The sequence below is a fragment of the Lagenorhynchus albirostris genome, chromosome 5, assembly GCF_949774975.1.
Source record: "Lagenorhynchus albirostris chromosome 5, mLagAlb1.1, whole genome shotgun sequence".
NCBI lineage: Eukaryota > Metazoa > Chordata > Mammalia > Artiodactyla > Delphinidae > Lagenorhynchus > Lagenorhynchus albirostris.
The window spans coordinates 70,672,236-70,686,601 of NC_083099.1; the positions used below are offsets into that span (position 1 = coordinate 70,672,236).

Here is a 14,366-nt window from a genome sequence, read left to right on the forward strand (position 1 = left end):
TGAGCCTGTGTCAGCAGAGGCCAGCATGATGTTGGCAACAGCCTGAGGCGTGCCGCGTGCTCTCCCTGGGAAGTTGTCCCTGGATCACGGGACCCTGGCAGTAGCGGGCTGCACAGCCTCCCGGGTTGGGGAGGGTGTGTGTGGATGGTGACATGCGCTTGCACACAGGCTTCTTGGTGGCTGCAGCAGCAGCCTTAGCGTTTAATGCCTGTCTCTGGTGTCCACGCTGACAGCCACGGCTCGTGCCCTTCTCTGGAGCTGGTTTAGGCAGTGCTCTGAATCCCCTCTCCCTGCGCACCCTGAAACAATGGTCTCTTGCCTCTTCGGCAGGTCCAGACTCTCCCGGACTCCCTCCCAGCTAGCTGTGGCGCACTAGCCCCCTTCAGGCTGTGTTCACGCCGCCAACCCCAGTCTTCTCCCTGGGATTTGACCTCCGAAGCCCGAGCCTCAGCTCTCAGCCCCGCTGGCCCCGGCAGGTGAGCAGACAAGCCTCTCGGGCTGGTGAGTGCCGGTCGGCCCTGATCCTCTGTGCGGGAATCTCTCCACTTTGCCCTCTGCACCCCTGTTGCTGCGCTCTCTTCCATGGCTCCGAAGCTTCCCCCCGGCCATCCCCTGTCCCCGCCAGTGAAGGGGCTTCCTAGTGTGTGGAAACTTTTCCTCCTTCACAGCTCCCTCCCAGAGATGCAGCTCCCATCCCTATTCTTTTGTCTCTGTTTTTTTTCTTTTGCCCTACCCAGGTACGTGGGGAATTTCTTGCGTTTGGGGAAATCTGAGGTCTACTGCCAGCATTCAGTAGATGTTCTGTAGGAGTTGTTCCACATGTAGATATATTTTTGATGTATTTGTGGGGAAGAAGGTGATCTCCATGTCTTACTTCTCCGCCATCTTGAAGGTCCCTCCCAGCATGTCTAGTTTTGAAGTCACTTTATGCCTTAGCACTTAGCACAGTGCTCGAGCATACATAGGTACCTCATGAGTGTTTGTTGAATAAATTAATGGATAAATTCAGGAATGAAGGAATGAGCAAACTGACCATGGATACTGTTAGGATAAAACAAAATAATAGGAATATAAAAATATGTAGAAGACAGGGGAATTTCACCAGTTTTAAGGGGGAATATTTATATAATTTAAAAAAAGCAAATCATACCCAACTGGCTTTTGGTCCTGGTTTTATTACCATGTTGGAAACTGATATCCCAAATTTACAGTAGTCTACATTGCAATCTTCCGTTACCTGTTTTAAAATGAAAACATTCATAAGATTCCTTAGAGAAAAATAATAAGAAAGAAATATCTCTCTAATAAATATCTAAATAGCACTTTAATCTCTTCAAAACCCTTTTCATGTATTTTCTCTTGTAGGCCAATTATCTTAATACCATCATTGTCAAGTTTCTGTTGTGTTGATTTATATTAAGGACCTTATTGTAAAATGTCAAAAAGCCAGAATTATTGTGACTACATTTTAAGTAGTAATTGGTGGAGGAAGTGCTAACTACAGCCCATTGGCTCTTCCTAAAAGGCATGTCTTGTAAATGGATGAGGGTTGAAGTGGAGATCTACTCTCCAATATACCTGAGCACACTAGCTCTCAGATGACAGAGGGTTGAGTCTTGAGATAAACACGATACTATTTCTTATGCTCTATCTATGCTACTAGCTTAATTCGTTAGCTAGAGAGTTACAAGTTAGCTGCTAGCAAATTAGAAAGCATATTTGAAAATAATTTGTATTCTTTGGGTGTTACAACAGTATAAGTTATACCATCTGAGAAACCAATATTAAGCTAAAATATGGTAAAGGCAGTCAGATATATAAATAGCACAAGTCAGAAAATAGGAGACAACATCTGGTTTCCGCTCTATCACTTACTTGTTCAACCTTGGGGATATCACTTCATTTCTGCAGATCTCAATTTCTTCTGAAAAATATCATGACATCCCTTCTAGTGCTAATATTCTTAGAGTCTGTAAGGACATTTTCCCTCCCCGTTACGCTTAGTGAAAGGAACTACCAAAAGATATTTCACTAGAGACTCTTTCTCATCCAGCTTTAAACTCAATGAACAATTTGTACTTTCTTTGCTTGGGGTGGATATAACTGGTCTTAAAGACAGTACTTACAGAGCTAATACTATAGATTTATGTCCTCACATAAGACCCCAACTTGTATGTCATTTGTACAAAGAGATCAAGCCTCCTCCATTGGAGAAGGGGGCACTGTTAGAACCAGGATCAAAGTCACATACAGCAATAATGACCATGTGCAACTCCTCACTGTGTCAGCACCAATGATGCTGGTAAGGACCTTGCTTATAAAAATTACACTGATTCCTTTCCATTAAGATCCAGAAAAGTGATTTTAGTCTTGCCCTTATATTGTGAATAAAAATATTTCCTGCCATATCAGCAAACAAAGGACATTGGAACCATCAAGCCAGCACATTACAGCTGCCTAGATGGTGAGCCCTCAGGGAACTCGGGATAGAAATAGGATGCCTGCCATCTAGCATTCAGCCTCTGCAGGCACCCCTGACAGTGCACCCTGAGGAGACTCAGGATGAGAAAACACAGGATGCTGGCCCCAGAGAGCTGAGGTGCATATCAAAGGAATGATTTCAGTGAGCCCAGACTCTTGCATTTTCCCATACATAGAAAAGTGCTGAATTCCTTAACTTGAGATATCTTGTTGCCTTTAATTAACAGTAATCTTTTGATTTGACTACCTGGTCTTTGTTGCAAAAACTCCTACGTATCCTGGCTCCCCCTCCCCGCCCAACTTGCCTCTTGTAGTCTGTCAGAATTATCTGAGATGCTGTGCCCTGGGCTTAAGTCCTCAGTTTTGTCTGCCACATAAAATATAACTCTCGACTTTTAGGTTGTGAATTTTTTTTCAGTCGACAATATCAAGCATTTCTCCACAGCAAATGCTCTCTTTTGAATTTACTGATACCAGAAATTTCCCCGTTTACCAGGTTTGGCTTTTTATTACTTTGGCCTCTAGAAAGCTACAATTTTCCTACAATAAATCTTTGAGTTAGCCTCTTTGTGAGGTGTTCTCCATGTCTGTACAGTCATCTGTTTTCATTCCTTTACAACTCTGTTTAAATGCTGTCCTGTATTTTGTGTGTCACTATAAGTAGCTTTAGAACATTTTTTTGGAGGGCAGAACAATGTAGTTAATTAACTAACTAATGAATGAATGAATACTCTCCATGGTCTGGGCACTTTACAATGCATGCCGCCCCTTCAGGCTCACAGTCTCAACGTGCTCCTGACTGAGGCATTATTATCCAAATGCGCAGATGAGGTCATGACTCAGAAGCTTGTTCTGGATTTGGGGTCTTGCATCTAGAGAGTGGCGGAATCAAGAGGTTTTCCCACTGTGTCATGACAGTCACCAGGGGGGAGTCTTATAACCTTCAGCTGTCACCTACATTCACCTCAGGAAACCGAACCCATTGGATTGAGGGACCTCCATTCTGGTTTTGAGACCTATACTGTCTAGTACAGTAGCTACGAGCCACTTGTGGCTATTTAAATTTAAATTAGTTAAAATAAATAAAATTTAAAATCCAGCTCCTTAGATGCATACCCACAGTTCATGTGTTCAGTAGCCAGCATGGCTAGTGGCTACTGCATTAACGGTACTGCTTTAGACTAGTGTTTTTCCAAGAGTGTTTTGTACCATGTTTTGGCCTGTCAAGGTTTTCTGTGGTGAAATAGGTTTAGTAAATGTTGCGTATTATATTCCCTCTTGAATATTCACAATGCACCACACTATATTAAAGAAATCCTAAAGAAATCAACTTAACTTTGTTTGAACAGCAGTTCTCAAATTTATTTGATCATGGAACCCTAGCTCATGTTGCACTAGTTAATAGAGTCTTGGAGCAGGGACTGGGAAATTCAGGTAGGATCAGACCCTCATTCACATATTGTTATGAATCTTCTCTGGGTTTCAACCAAAGTTAGAAATGCCTTGGAACTCCTGGTAAGTATTTCTTCCAGTTTTCCTCATTCAGTAGAGCCAAGAAATAATCACCTTACTCAAGCTGTGACCTCAAACATTTTGAGGTCCAGTGGATCTCCCTGGATGGTCCTGTCGAGAAGGATCAGAGAGTGGCAGCTGGCCATGGCCACACACAGTGGGCCCCAGGGCAGAGCCTTGCCCGAGGCAAAGCTGTGGACTTCCTGGAAACTGGTAGAGAAGATCATTAGTAAGTTAAGATCTTCAACAAAATCATTTTGCACACCCTGCCCCTTAAAATCTTATTAACATAAGCTTCAATAATACCTAACCCCTATGCTCAAAAGCTTCAATAGCTCCCCATGCCCTGTACGATAAATTCCGAGTAGAGTACTTGGGTATAATCACAGGGGCTTTTGTCAGGTTGCCTGCCGCCAGCCCACAAGGTGGCAGTGTTGCAGGAAGGCACATTGTGGGAAGGCTCAGAGCTGACATCTGTGAACTGCAAAGTTGCTTCTGCAAAGCCACCCAACCCAGGCAAGAAGTCTCCAGGCCAATGGGGTAGCAGGAATGGAAAGGAAGCCTGCCTGCTGGCTCCTTTCTTCTTCAAGTAAAAGCAGGCATGGGCTCAAATATTCTCACTAATTGGCCCTTTGGCCTTCGCCTGTATTTGACAGCAGACTGGCTTGCCTTACCTTCTCTCCTCCCATCTTAGAGCTGAATAATAATTGTTTCTAGTGGTTTCTACTTCCCCCAAAGTTTCAGAGTACCAGTGGCAAGGGAGGGAGAGAAGGGGTGGAAACTGCAAACATCCCTTTCCCCTTTCACTGCTCTGGCCAGTAGAGGCCCTACCTGTCTGGACAAAGGCCTGGCCTGGGCATCGGAGCAGCCAGAAGCAGAGACACATGAATAGGGCTAGAACCCAGGTATCTTCTGCAACGTCACACTGCCTGACTGCTGTTCTCTTGTGCCAGTGCTGAACCCAGTCCCGTCACCATCCTGGAGAACGCTTGCATGACTCCTTCAATAACAGCAGCCTCAGCCAGAGTTTGGAGCCCAGGTGGGGTACCCAGAGCTTAAGAGCAGAGGTATCTCCACTCTGACTGAGAAGGCAGGTCCCAGCCCTGCAAGAAAGGGAGCTCGGGGGCACTCTGTGAAGATGGGCAGTCTCTCCTGTCTCTAGCTCTCTTCTAGGGTAGTGTCTAAGTGATTGCCCTCTCCGCTCCCTCATGCCAGTTTTTAAACCATGTCTGTAAAAATTCTAGCCATTCCCCCTTCAAAACCTATCTCAAATGCTATCTCCTCCAGGTGGTATTCCTTGATCCATTCATTTTCAAAATGAATTCCTACCTTTTATCCACTATATTATTATAAAAATCAGAAATGTGGTTTTTTGTCTTTTTTATCAAGCAATCTTTATTATGTCTTCTTCTGTATCGTGATATCTGTACCTTAATCATAATTCTTTTCCTGGCCTGTGTAGTACATTGAAGGTGGGTGCATTTGCAACTTTTATCCAACTAGAGTGTGAACTCCATGATGGGGGGAGATGGAGGTTTTCCTTTCTGGATTTCCTACCTCACAAGCCGCCCAGGAAGTCTGTGTGGTTTTTAATTAAGCATAGTCCTGATTTCACTCTTTGCTTTTTTGTTTTATTCATTCAACTACCTAATCATCCACTTTATTCTATTCCAGTTTTCATGCGGAGTTTGAAGACCTACTTTCCCCGTCTGATTCTGAACTTAGAACTCATTTAATTTAGCACGTAAGACTAATGGGGAGCTGGTACCAGCCAATTATTATGTATATTTTTATGTGAGATTCATCCCTCAACACAAGAAGGATGAATTGAAGTGTCACCTTCAATTCCAATCAAACACTCCATCTTCGCTAAAGGGCCTACCAGTTGTCAGCAGTAGGAACAGTCCCCCAGAGGTCCAGTCCATCTTCTGTAAGAATGCCAGTCTACAAGATAATTAGAATGGGTTTTAGCAGAAGATTTAGAGCTTTTAATTATATCATGATTTACACAAAACTCAAGCTCCTAAGAAATTACAGTATATTTAGTTGTCCCAAGCCCTTTTATTTAACATTAAATGTGTTTATTTGATTAAAATTTTTTTCATTATTGTGTTTATCCATAGTAAATGTGATACTCAGTTTTCCATTAGCTTTCTTTTTTTCTTCCAAGACGGATTTTTAAAAATTTGTATTCTCCATTTGTTCAAAGATTCCTTTTTAAATTAAATTTTATATTTTATTTTTATTGAAGTATAGCTGATGTAAAATATTCTATAAGTTACATATGTATAATATAGTAATTCATAATTTTTAAAGGTTATACTCCATTTATACTAATTATAAAATGTTGGCCAAGCCCTTATTGGTAAACATCAAATTTTAAGTCAGAGAAGAGCGCCTGAAAGAAAGATTCAGCATGTGACAAATGATTCCCAAAAGACGGTGTTGAAAATTAGGTGAGTCTAGTCATTAAATAGTACAAAATGCAAGTGTTTCGTTTTTGTTTGTTTATTGTTGTGACCCGTTGCTCTTGCTGAATGAGAGAGGTTTAGTGGATAGAAATCCAACAAGAACCAGCTTGAGTTTGACTTTTCAGTTGGCACCTGCTGTCTTTCTAAACCAGAGCTCAGAATTTTTTTCTTTCTTTGCAAGACTATTTAGTTCCCAGTCTGCCATCTGGTTCACAGCTATCTTCCTAAAAATATGGGAGACATGGTGACTGTCCAGATTGATAATGAAATGTTGATAAAGGGCTTTAAGGCTACAGAGGGAAGTAAAGTGCTAATAATAAATATTAATTAATGCCCAGGAATGGGTTTTACTGTTAGCTCAAGAGGAAAATGGTTGAGAGAGTTGATTTGCTGTACTATGTGAAAGTATTTGACAGATAATGTAACAGAGAAAGCAAAATGGAACTGAGTCCTATCACAGCACTTTTAATTTGCTCATTGCTTCACAGTCAGTTATTAATTACAAACCCCGGTGTCTTTACTCAGTAGGCCAATTGCATTAGGCCTGCTCAACACCCAGTCAGAGTAAGGAAGTGGTTACCGCTGCCTCAGCACTGTCAAGGCCAAGCAGAGCACTGCCAAGCACTAGGGAATATCCTCTTCAACACTGACACCCAGGTCTCTTACACTATTTTTCTTGAAGGTCATCTCAGTCTAAGACACTGGAGTTTCTAGTTTTCTATCAAATGGTATCTTTTATCATTACAGCATATAGCATTAGCATCATGCTTTACAGTGAAGTGCTTACAATGTTTTCACTTCTTACAACTGAGTAAATAGGGTAGAGACATTCTCAGCTGAGGGGTGAAATGAGCAGCCCCAGGGTCTAGGGGCCCGTAGGTTGGAGAGAAAGAACCGGAATCCAGCCCATCTGGAGACTTCCACCAGATGACAAATGTTAAATGAATTCTGCAAAGCATGCGGAGAGACAAAGTCCATACTGGGCTTCTGGATTAAAGAAGTAAGGAATGTTTGTTTCATTAATTCATTTGGACTTCATGGAGAGCTAACGTGCCTTTGTGTAAGTTATTCCTTCAAGAACAAAAACCGCAAAACAAAACAAAACAAAACAAAAAAACAAATAAAACACTATCTGCTTCATTTCCCTCCTGTATTTTATAAGGACCCCAACATGTGTGTTTAGATTCCAAATGCTCTTGAGTGGTTCCATTTCAAAAACAGTTAGCAACTTAATTCAAACTGAAATGTTTTTCTGATGATTAGATTATGTTTTAAACATCAATATCTTGAACATGAAAACAGAGATGATACTGCAGCAAAACAGATATGGGACCATGTTATTTCTCTATGTGAAAATGACCCTTATACAATAAAACTAGCCATAAATGGAAAAAAAAAATCTAAATTACAGTTACTGTTTTAAAGGGAATAAGATAGAAAAAGAAAACTTAGCATACATACTAGCCCAGGCTTGGGCTGAATTGAATAGAAAAGGAAGAGAGAACTTGCTTTAAGGAACTTATAACAAACCAACGTAAACTAGAAATATATGGGAAAAAATGTACTCAGAAGCCCAGTGGTGAATATCTTCTAAATTGAAATAACACTAGATGGAAATTCAATTAATTGTGGAGGGCTTTATTTCACCATCATGTTGGTAGAGTTTTATAATATTAAAGCTAGAAAGAAACAGAGATCATTGTAGTTCAACCTTCTTATCTTAAAAAGTCACATGGAAACTTAGTATCAAATTCAGGATTAGTTTCTCATTTTGCCCATTCCCAACCAAGAGTCCTTTGCACAATAAGATGACATACGGAGTTTGGACACATCTTCTGTTGAGCATCCCTAAGACAGCCTAGCAAAGGAGCACATGAGGTTGTGGAGGGAAAAGCTTTCTACGGGATGGAAACACCTCTGAAAAAATTCATGTTAGAAAGAGATAAGTAATGGACGCATTTTCTAAATCTCCCTCCTATATTCAGACACTGGGGAGGCTGCTGGGTAAGTAACAGGAATCCCTATTGGGGGCTGTTCTTTGGCCCTGCATCTAAAAGGAAGCTACTGTTAAGTTAACCTTACAGAACCTTCTTTGTCAAAGAAAACTAGAAAAGAAGAGAACTGAACTAATGGAAGAGCTATGCCACTTCCTGGGGACCGTCTCTCCAGCTTGTATTCTGCTGTCTATTCCCACCCTACTTGTCTAGGATGAGGAGCCATCTCTTCCATTGTGCCACGGTAGCCTCCTGACTCAGTCTTAGCTCCCTTTCATCCTTTCTCACCAATTCCCCATATGGAATAAATAAAACATGCCTATAGAGATATCACCATCTTCCTAAAAAATGAGAAGGGCTCCCATTCTCCTCCACCACCAGGCCCCACTCCTTAGCTTAGCACATCATGCCCTGAGCAATTGGGTTCCTCCACTCCAGCTGCATCCCCACAACACAGCCACGTTCTCGCCACCCAGGGTCCTGCCCCCCGCCTGCTGCAGCTCTGGCATCCCTGTGCTGCTGGGCTGCTCACCATGGGGTCCATTCTGTCTGACAACCAAAGCCACAGCTCAGAGGTGACCTCCCACCCGTGGCAGGTAACTGCCCACCAATGCTTGGCTCACACCTCTCCTCAGCACACATTTCACTGCATTTTCATCGTCTATCCCTTTTACCTGCTTCCTCAGCTATACACGAGCTTCTCAAGAGCTCATCTCATTAATGGCACTCTCTGCCAATGAGGGTTAACGAAAAAGTGGCAGGGCCTTGATCGATTATTCTCATACAAATGAACCGAAGACACGGAGGGACCGGGCCAGGTGCCCTGCCTTCGAGTGGGTAAACCTGCTACCCGAGCCAAGGCGGCTGATGCTACAGCCCCACCAGGTCCCCCGTGGGAGAGCCATGGAGAGGGGTCCTGGGGCCTGTCCGATAGCAGCTGTCCCCTCCTCTGGACATACTCCCCTTCTGCCACCTTTCCAGGCTCTAAGCACAGGCAACCTGCCCCAGTCCTGAGTCTTGACACCCTGGGAAGCAAAGGAGAAAAGAGGGGCCAGAGTGGGTAAACACGGGTGGCAGCTCCCTCCCTCCCTTTCCTAAAAAGAAGCAGCGGAGGAGAAAGGAATATGCTCGCTTAAGCTCTGGACAAAGAACTTCGGGGAACAGAAATGTTCCTCATGGGCTTCCCTGGTGGCGCAGTGGTTGAGAGTCCGCCTGCTGATGCAGAAGACACGGGTTCGTGCCCCGGTCCCACATGCCGCGGAGCGGCCGGGCCCGTGAACCATGGCCGCTGAGCCCGCGCATCCGGAGCCTGTGCTCCGCAACGGCAGAGGCCACGACAGAGAGAGGCCCGTGTACCGCAAAAAAAAAAAAAAAGAAAGAAATGTTCCTCATAAGTTTTGCCTGAAAAAATGTAGTCAATCAGAAAAGTTATTACAGTAAGAGACGGTTTTGAATCCCAAAACAGGCACAAAAATATTAAATTTGACAGGGAAGAAATTCATGATGTGATGGCTAAACCACTTCCTCAGGACTCAGGAAAGCGGGCTTCTAGAATGTGATCTCACACTAGCTCCCTGTGTGACCTTCATGACCTCCGTGTTCCCATCTGTCCCACGAGGGTGCCGGGGTAGACAGGCTTCCCAGCTTGGCTGTGTCTAGAGATCTTTAACCTCCAACCTGGAAAGTTTAGCTCCTACTTTGCCAAAGCACACGAGGTTGATTTGCCTGCACACATTGATTCTCTGTGGGGAGACCCAGAAGATTTTCTTTTTCTTCAGCTTCCTTTGTGCATACACGATGCCTGTGGTCAGGGAGGGCGGCTGGCAGCACAGGAGGGACAGCATGGAGAGGAGGGGCAGGGCCGTGGTTGCAGTATCTTTTGGAGAGACCTGGGGAGGGGAGGGGCATACAGGTTGGCCTGGCAGAGAGGGCCAGAACCCTTCCTGGCACCATCTCCTGCTGCACCACTGGGGTTCTAGAAGCTCAGAATAAGCTTCAGTCTTGGTGGGACTGATTGTTCTCTTGGCCGTGCCTGAGGAATCAACTAATTGTCTTCCACCGCAAAACAAAGGAGACCTCGGATCACCACCTCACGTCTTACTGTCCTTGACCCTGCTTCTCTCCACTGAGCCTTCCCTCCGACCAGAGTGCCACCCCTTCTCTGCTCATCAGATGTCCTCACAGCCTCTGGACTTCTGGGCACTGGGCCTAGTCTTGAGTTGTAACATGTCACACATGGCTTGACTGTAGGCTTATGACTCTCCCTCCCCCACTAGCCTACAAACTCCTTGGGCGCAGAAGCCGTGCCTTCTTTATCCTTGAAGTCACCTTGGAATTCATCTTACTCATCTCCAGATGCAGAGCCTAGCACAGTTCTGACAGAGAGGAGGTGCTCAGCACACACACTGAATGCGTGGTGACCTGATGAAAACTAAGACCAAGACTCTGCCAACTTCTCAGCGTATATCAACTGCTCTGGTGAAGCCAATAATAAAAATAGCTTGTTCTCCCTGGACACACACGCTGGGACAGGCACTGTGTACATACACTATTTAGTTACCTCTCACAACCATCTTGTGACGTAAATACTGTTATTTCCTCCATTTAATGGTAGAGGCAACGGAGACTTAAAAAATTAAACAGCTTTCCCAAGGCCGCATGCTGGTTAAATGGTGAGGATGTAGACCCTCGTCTATTCAACTCGAGAGCACACATGTGTGACTGGCATGTCATATTATCAAGCCAGGTCTCACGGAGTCAGGATTCCAGGCAAATCTACCGAGGCTCACAGGACTAATAATGGCGGGGCCAAGATCAAATCATAGGTTACTTAATGTTCCCATGCTCTGTTGATTAAGGGCTTTCCCTCTACAACCTTGCCTAGGTTTTCATGACATTACTGTAATTTTAGCCATAAAGTTCTCTCTTCAGTATCGGAAACACAGATTCAAGTTCAGTAGCAATGGCTACTAGATACATCTTTGGGCCAATTCTAGTTTATTGCAAAATCCATCATTCCCTGATTTTCCCAATCCCAGCCACAGAGGAGCTTTAACCCTGAGGACTCATCCCTGCCTAATGCTGAGCCAGTGCAGATAGAGGCATCCAACAGGTCCACAGGTTCTGACCTACAAGAAGATGGGGTGTGCAATGAGTACACTGCTTTTGTGTGTATTGGATGTTGAGTCCTGCCCGAGAAACCTTCATACCCAATCCACTGCCAGGGCTTCCTGTCCATAGGACAGGGCTTTTTGCTGGTTTTCCTGCTCGGTTCTCCTGCTCTCCACATGAAACTGGTACACTGCCTCAAATTCCAGCCCCGCTGGCTTCGACATTCTGCCTCCCTCTTTCCAAGCTCCATTCTCCCATTGCCAACGTTCCCTGGCCTCCTCTGCCCTCCTTTCCCCTAGAAATGCTCCCTGGGAGCTAATTTCAGATTGAAATGACTGTGCAGAGCTCAAGTTTGAGCATGAACATTGCCTAGAAATTCTTGTGACTGTCTTTGCCTCTCCCCCACTCAACACGCAAACATTTCTATGCCATCGCTGAGCATCGTAAGGAGGCCACCCAACTCCAGTTTCATACCTGTGTTTGGATCCTTTTATTCACAATGTTTTAGTCTCCCCTGTAAGCCCACAGTGCTAAGATCCCAGCATATCTTACAGAAAAGACCGCACGGCTCATAACAGAATCAGAATCTCAGCACCAGAAAGGACCTCAGAGGTCACTTATCACAACGCTTTCCTCTACAGCCATGACAACTTTTCAGAGAGACATCCAAATGAAACCGGACATCGTGAAGCTTAAAGAGGGAAGTGGAGATCCATTCAGTACACAGCTCTGTAAAAGTAGACATTTAATTTCATCTCAGAACCTAACAAGAACACAGGGCAACTCATTGACTGTATGGTATGTTGGGTATTCCCTGGACGATGTACACACTCACATACTTCAACACTCTCAAATAGTCTAAACTTCTAGGCATGGCATTCGAGATCCCCTGCAGTCTGATCTAATCATACTTGCTAGACTTATCTTTAAATTGCTTTCTTGTTCCAGAAACCCTGTGTGCTTTTTCTTCCTTTGCATTTTGCTTACTCAAATTAGTATATTCTTCCTGCTTTCTGATCTGATTGACTGAATATTCCCCATCCTATCAGGCTTGAGAAACATGTATTTTCTCTGAAGCTATTTGGCCTGGGATATCACAAATGCCACACATGCAATAACCTCTTTCTCCCATCCAAGTGGTGAAAGGAGCCGTGAACTTTGCAGCTTTTGATAGCTGCACCTTTCAATATAATTTCCACTAATCACATGTGGCTATTTAAATTTAAATTAATTAAAAAGAAATAAAACTGAAAATTCATTTCCTCAATTACACCAAGCACACTTCAAGTGCTCAATGAATGCATAGTTAAGGACTACCAAGTTGGACAGTGTAGATATATAGAATATTTTCATCATCCTAAAAAGCTCTATTGGATGCCATTGATTCAGAATGATGGGACTTAGAGGAAACCCTTTTGAGTTAGGTTAAGCTCCTTGAGAAAGCTATGCTATTAAAAAGGCTTACCGGGCTTCCCTGGTGGCGCAGTGGTTGAGAGTCCGCCTGCCGATGCAGGGGACACGGGTTCGTGCCCCGGTCCGGGAAGATCCCACATGCCGCGGAGCAGCTGGGCCCGTGAGCCATGGCCGCTGATCCTGCGCGTCCGGAGCCTGTGCTCCGCGATGGGAGAGGGCACAACAGTGAGAGGCCCGCGTACTGCAAAAAAAAAAAAAAAAAAAAAAGAAGTGAGTGAGAGAGAGGAAGAAAGGGAAAAAGGAAGAAAGGAAAAGATCTGATCTATCCACTGATTATAAGCTTGTCTGACAGAATATAAATGTGAAATAACCACTTAGGGAAATTCCTGTGTGTCCAACTCAGATCGCTACATACTTCTGTACATACTATTCAAATAGATCATTAACTCTAATGAGTAGAGGGAGAAGGGAGGGATTGTGGCAGAGTGAATGCTATCCCTCTCCCCCATAATTTTCCCCAAGAGAATGAGGAGCAGTAGTTTCAAGCATAGGCTCTGGGGACAGTATGCCTGGGTTTAGGTGTTTTATTTTCTTCATAGAACTTATAGCTGTTGGAAACTTACCTACTTTCCTGTTTTCTATTCTCCCACTAGCGTGTCAACTCCATGTGGGCAGAAATCTGCCTTGTTCACAGTTGTATCCCCAGCACCTAGTAGAGCGTCTGCTCCATAGTAGGGGCTAATAAACATTTGTCGACTGAATGAATAAACAAATGAATTCAAATCTCAGCTCCACCACTTTTAAGTTGTGTGACCTTAGGCAAATAAATTACCCTCTCTGGACCTCAGATTCTCCCACTTCATAGAGTTGTAGCTTGAATGAAATAGCATATGTAAAATGCTAGCAAAGTGCCTCGTACATATACATATGAGAACTAAGAAAAATTAGCTAGCGCTACCAAGACAAAATTGCCCCTCAGTAAGGCAATAAGGTATTCCCTTATGCCTCTTGACCCCTCCGTGAGGAGCTAAATCTTGAAGGGGATCACTGTCTCGGGAGGCAGAAATAAAGGACAGAGGACTAGCTTTTGAGTTTCAAAAGTCATTCATAAATTTGATAATGGATTTTAGCGACCACCTGAGAGTGAGAACAAAGCTTTTCTGTTCACCATGCCTTTCCTCTACTACTTTCCTAACCTAACCAAACCAAACCAAACCAAACAAAACAAAACCCTGGACTGGGAGTTGGAAGAAAACCTAAAGGAAACTTAGATATCGTGTGTCTTTGAGAGAAGGGGCCTAGACGAAATTAGGATATGGAAACATTCTAGAAGTGTGTAGAAACAGAGAGCAACTTCACCTGGGTCTGCCTCCTTTTCCAGGTA

The 14,366-nt window shown here is 43.9% G+C and overlaps 1 protein-coding gene across 1 annotated transcript in view; it reads right to left on the reverse strand.

Annotated features, from left to right (window-relative positions):
• ATP13A5 (ATPase 13A5) overlaps positions 1–14,366 on the reverse strand; it is a 103,889-nt gene that overhangs the window by 51,167 nt on the left and 38,356 nt on the right. The window contains 5 exon segments of the mRNA XM_060149033.1: positions 1,151–1,237; positions 4,053–4,203; positions 5,876–5,937; positions 10,156–10,347; positions 11,668–11,884. Coding sequence (XP_060005016.1) covers positions 1,151–1,237; positions 4,053–4,203; positions 5,876–5,937; positions 10,156–10,347; positions 11,668–11,884 — 709 coding nt within the window.